At 50.1% G+C, this 5,626-nt stretch overlaps 1 protein-coding gene across 2 annotated transcripts; it reads left to right on the forward strand.

The window, feature by feature from the left end:
• Positions 1-622: 622 nt before the first annotated feature.
• Positions 623-3,533, forward strand: mblac2 (metallo-beta-lactamase domain containing 2). Of its 2 annotated transcripts, none has more exons than XR_003751243.1 (3): positions 623-1,462; positions 2,798-3,300; positions 3,339-3,533. XR_003751243.1 is itself a non-coding variant. In XM_028996171.1 (3 exons), the coding sequence occupies exons 2-3, from the start codon at positions 1,021-1,023 to the stop codon at positions 3,181-3,183; spliced, it is 828 nt and encodes a 275-aa protein (XP_028852004.1). In that variant the 5' UTR covers positions 626-767; positions 967-1,020; the 3' UTR covers positions 3,184-3,533. The 2 variants fall into 2 exon arrangements, 1 of the variants encoding a protein (XP_028852004.1); XM_028996171.1 differs by having other exon boundaries at positions 626-767; positions 967-1,462; positions 2,798-3,533.
• The last annotated feature ends 2,093 nt before the right edge of the window (positions 3,534-5,626 follow it).

The raw sequence follows: 5,626 nt of genomic DNA on the forward strand, positions 1-5,626 counted from the left end.
TCCTTCCATTTCCCTAAGGGTCCAAATTTATTACTGCAAAACATGTAGAAATTCTGACAGCAGGCCCTTATACTGACATACATAGACTACCAAATATAGGTTATTGTAGAACAAGTTTAGCCTGTGTTTACTTTTTAAAAAAATTTTAAAAATCAACTTATAATAGTATTTTTTTTATTTACATATGAATTTATTCACTGTAAGGGCAATATGTGGGGTTTAATACTTTTTTTTTAAATGCCACATTAATATTCCACAAGATTCTGGTGGTCTGTTTTAGTCAATATAAGACCTTGCTGTCAATTTGAAGTAAACAACCGCGGACGTAAGGAAATGTAGAGGAAGTAAGCATTTATTCCAGGGGCATATTCCAGGGGTCATAGTATAAGGGCCTGCTGTCAGAATTGCTAGTCGTTTTGCAGTAATAAACCTGGACCCTATGGGGATTTTTAAGGTGGACCGAAAACATTCGAATCAGACGCCGACTTCTGCCTCGTCAAGTACTTCTGAGTAACTCGAGCGGGTGGGAGGTTCCTTTCCGAACCAGTGATGCGTCAGGCACTGTGACGTCGCGCCCCGTTATCCAATCAGCGGCCGCGTACTGCGTGCTTTAGACGTCGCTATCCCGGAAGTCCGCCGTTGACAGATACGCGTCTTTTAAAACGCCTCGAGCCGCTTCCTGTATTCTAAATATAATGTAGCAGCACCAACGTGGTCTACAATATTAATTTTTCAACAAACTCGCAACTTTTCTGCTGCACGATAAAGTAGGTATCGATAAGGCAAGATATTTGAGCTATTGATTTAAATTACTTTATTTAAATCTACATATTTTAGTGAGTTAAACAAGTGGTCAGCCTACGCCAAGCAAAATAATTGTTTTAAATGAAATAAAATCTGTGCCCGATTCCGCGTATTATCTGGCAACACACGGCGCCGCGCGTAAAGGTGTCGCCCTTTCCCGAGGTCCCGTGGTCACGTGAGCGCGCATCCCATCCCAGCCGCAGCGTCCGCGCCGTGATGTCGGCCGCCGACTGGTACGCGCACAAGTCGGTCGGAGACGGGATCTACTGGATCCAGGAGCGCTTCTACCAGTCGGGCAACCGGGCCAACATCTGGCTGGTCCGCGGCTCCCACCAGGACGTGCTGGTGGACGCGGGCCTGGGGCTCAGGAGCCTCCCCGAATACATCCACGCCAAGGGGCTGCTGGGCGACGGGTCGCGGCGCCGGAACCCGCTGCTGGCGATCGGCACCCACGTGCACTTCGACCACGCCGGCGGCCTGCACCAGTTTCAACAGGTGGGCGTCCACAAGGCGGAGGTGGAGGCGCTTGCCAGCGGGGACAATTTCGAGACGGTCACCTGGCTTTCCGACCGCGAGATCGTGGAGAGCCCCGCGCCTGGGTGGAGGGCCAGGCAGTACGGGGTGAAGGCGGTGCAGCCGACGCACATTTTACAAGAAGGTAACGTTCGCTGTAATGCGCCGCCGTTTTGCGGCCCCCGTCGTACGTTGCGAGCCTCCCGGTGTCGGATCGGACCTTAACTGCGCGCCTCGAACCGGGCAGGGGGGAGCGGAGGATCGATGCAAGTCTAATTACAGACGCCATTACGCACGGGTGCCCTCGGTTAGGGCCAGCGCGCGTAATGCGTTTTTCTTATCAGACGGCGCGCTGCCTCGTCTCATCTTGTAAGAATATCTAGCGCGTTTCTTTTCTTTTTTTTTTTTTTTAACGAGCGGGATGGGCACCTGCCCTCCCCGCGGCCGCATTTACCACGTACACGCCGGGAGATCCTCCGCGTCTCCAAGACCGGGTCGGTTCAGTCGGTCCTGGTTAGTCTGCTTTTCAGTCATGCATACCTGCAGCGGACTGCAAGAGTTGGGGTGGTAGTAACCTAGTGGGTTACACACTCGCCTATGAACCAGAAGACCCAGGTTCGAACCCCACTTACTACCATTGTGTCCCCGAGCAAGACACTTAACCCTGAGTGTCTCCCCTGAGGGACTGTCCCTGTTAATACTGATAGTAAGTCGCTGTGGATAAGGGCGTCTGGTAAATGACGTAAATGTAAATGGATGGTTTAGAAGGTGTTGTGACTTAATTAATTCTGTTAATCAGTGCAGTCGGACAGTCGATCAATGGGAAATCTGCATGGTGGGGTTGTTGGAAACATGATCAGTACAGTGCAGTTATCCTAATTGACTGTTATATCTGCCACCTCTTCATTGGCTCAGATTTACTCCTTTTTTGGCTACAAATGAATATTGAACGTCTCTCTCTCTCTCTCTCTCTCTCTATATATATATATATATATATATATATTTTTTTTTTTTTTATTGCTTGGCTGTAGTAGCCTAGTGGGGTAACACACTCGCCTATGAACCAGAAGACCCAGGTTCAAATCCCACTTACTACCATTGTGTCCCTGAGCAAGACACTTAACCCTAAATTGCTCCAGGGAGACTGTCCCTGTAACTACTGATTGTAAGTCGCTCTGGATAAGGGCGTCTGATAAATGCTGTAAATGTAAATGTAAGAATCATTTTCTTTTTTAGTATGTGTGGGGGTTAATTCTAAATCACTGAAAGACAGAAAGACAGTATGGAGGTATTTTAAGAAGGTTTAAGTTGTTCATCTTCAAGCCCGCGGTCCCCCCCCCCAGGGACCCATGTTGTCTCTGACTGTTTCGGGTATCTGCACTGCGCCCCGTCATCTCGTCCCTGCCTCTGTTGCTCAACAGTCAGTAGAAATGTGCTGCGTCAGGGTTTCACCTCCTCCCGTCTCCCCTTCCTCCCTCAGGCGACGTCATCGACCTCGGCGACCGGCAGCTCACCGTGCTGCACATGCCCGGCCACTCCCGCGGCAGCATCTGCCTGCACGACCGCGAGCGCAAGCAGCTGTTCAGCGGCGACGTGGCGTACGACGGCGCCATGATCGACTGGCTGCCCTACAGCCACGTCGGCGACTACGTCCAGAGCTGCCGCAGGCTGCTGGAGCTGGTGGACCAGGAGCAGGTGGAGCAGGTGCTGCCCGGACACTTCAACACGTTTGGGGGGAAGCAGCTGCACCGCCTGGCCTCCAGCTACATCTCCAGGGCAGGGGCGTGCCACCGCTTCTCCGCCGGCGCTGTGAAGGCCGTCGCCAGCGTGGCTCTGCGCGCCTCCAACCCGCGCAGCGCCTGCTGAACGAGGGAGGGTCTGGGTTACACTCTCCCGTTTTCTTCTACCGGAGTACAGAATAGCGACCGGTAGAGTGAACGAAACTGCCGTCAAACCAGATGAAGCCGCATCATGTGTGTGAGATGGAACGTCCACGCCTGTCAGTGTCATTTTACCCCCCGTACCATCAATAATTCCCATGATGTACAATAATTTGCCCCATTCGTGTATTATCTCATTCCACTGGTGGCAGACACCATTATCCAGACTGACCTACAACATGCTTTCATGTTGTGGGTCATGTAGCGTAGTGGGTAACGCACTCGCCTATGAACCAGAAGACTCAGGTTCAAATCCCACTTACTACCATTGTGTCCCTGAGCAAGACACTTAACCCTAAATTGCTCCAGGGGGGAGACTGTCGCCTGTAACTACTCATCGTAAGTCGCTCTGGATAAGGACGTCTGATAAATGCTTTAAATGTAAATGCAAATGTTCCTTATTCCTTATATAGCCTAAAAACACATATTGTATGTCTAAACGGGCTTTGACTGGCCCTACGTTTATCACTTCACCACACGTTGGAGAACTCCACTAAAAAAGGAGTGAAACAGGTCAGAGTGAGCCTGGAATTGGAGGTCCGTGCAGGTTGGTAATAAATAAAGAAAGAAAGAAAGTGCAGTATAGAGCATCTGTCCCACGTTTGGAGGCAGTGGACGGCGCAGGGTAGGTTCCAGCCCAGTGTCGTGGTCTACACTGCATGTCCACACGCGACGTCACCGTCGGCCTCGCAGAAATGAACGGGACAAAGAGGCCAGTTTTACTTGCCGGTAAAAGCCTGTAGCATCGCTGACAGTAGAGCTTTCTGTCCCTGTCGCAACATGCAAATGATATTCTGGGCCCTTCACTGTAGGGACTCGACTCGGGAAGAGGCGCTGTTCTGCCCAGAGGTGGTTTTAACCAACATTCTGTAGGTAAAAGTTGCACTATACACTATAATACGCACCGACCATGATTTTCTGAGCAACAGAATGGACATCGCGTGTGTACGATCATTTTAAGCTGCTGGTGCGACACTTCAACATTTAGGATCTGGCAACAACCATGCCCGTTTCAAAAGCTTTCACACAAACAGGTTTCACTTAGTAGGGAACTGAGGAAAGATCACGACCCCGAATAAAAGTACCATCCAAGCGTCATGTTTTAAGTAGCTGTATGGACCAGCCTTTCATTTGTATTATCCTGGTGAAGAAACCCGCTCCAGAGTGCGTAGTAAGGACCCGGTTCAGAAGGACTCTACCCGTCGTGTGGCCTAAATGGCAAATTAGCACTAGATGAGCAAGCCAAGATCCTGCACAGTCCTTACCCAAGGTTCCGGATCCGCGATATGTCATACGCTGGTCCGGAACCGCTGGCCTTGTCTTACAAAGGCTTCAGAGATCCGGCTTCCTACTCGATGACGGCCAACATTTTCAAGCTGTATGTTGTTTTGTTTTGTTCTCCTCGTCCTGCAGTTTTGGTTCACCACCCGGTGGAACCGGTGGAACCGTGTGTGGCAGAACGTGTAAAGAAGTTAACTGTGCAGAGCCGCATGCAAGTCAGCACAAGGACGTTCAGTTGCTTTTTGGGGTTTACTCCATGAGCGCTGGCGATCTTCCCGAAAAACGTGAGAACAGTCGTACGGTTGCTCGTGTAATTTGTTGAGGGAGGCTGCATGGCGCCGGCCATATAAAACAAGACGCATACTTGCAGCGATGTGATGTTTATGTGCCATTTTTGTGATCTGTGTTGCCAAATGCTTGTGAAGGGTTCTGCATGCTCAGAAAGCACCTTAACGTTTATTAGGAACTAATGAGAGCTCATGACGCGCAGGTCGGAGGCGACTGTTGAATATATACGCTACTCAGATTCCCGCACTGTGGCCAGGTGTGGGAAGGTTGTAAACAGGTCCCCTATTTTTATTATTATTATTATTATTATTATTATTATTATTATTATTATATTTAGAAATAGCGTGTAGAAACGGGTGGTGACCTTTCCGCTTATTAGTGAAAGTGAAGTGATTGTGATACACTGCAGCACAGCATATGGTGCACACAACGAAATGTGTCCTCTGCTTTTAACCATCACCCTTGGTGAGCAGTGGGCAGCCATGACAGGCGCCCGGGGAGCAGTGTGTTGGGATGGGGCTTTGCTCAGTGGCACCTTGGCGGATCGGGATTCGAACCGGCACCCTTCTGATTCCGGGGCTGCTTAACTGCTTAACCTTAACCGCTAGGCCACCACTGCCCCTTCCAGATTCCAGATCTGACTATCTGAGCTGCCGCTCTCTGAACGGTGAAGCAGAATGGCCAAAGCACCATTTCTAGCCACTGCAGGACAGGCTTGGGGAACTCGTATTAATGTCAAACAATCTCACAAAGTGAAACTTTCCCAATCGGGGACCTTTAGCTTCTTAATGCAACCGTAC

This window comes from Denticeps clupeoides, chromosome 11 (genome assembly GCF_900700375.1).
Source record: "Denticeps clupeoides chromosome 11, fDenClu1.1, whole genome shotgun sequence".
In the NCBI taxonomy this organism is placed as follows: Eukaryota; Metazoa; Chordata; class Actinopteri; order Clupeiformes; family Denticipitidae; genus Denticeps; species Denticeps clupeoides.

Coding starts and splice junctions, on each gene's coding strand:
- mblac2 (XM_028996171.1), top strand. CDS start 1,021: ATGTCGGCCGCCGACTGGTACGCGCACAAGTCGGTCGGAGACGGGATC. Junction 1,463..2,797: donor GACGCACATTTTACAAGAAG/GTAACGTTCGCT, acceptor TTCCTCCCTCAG/GCGACGTCATCGACCTCGGC.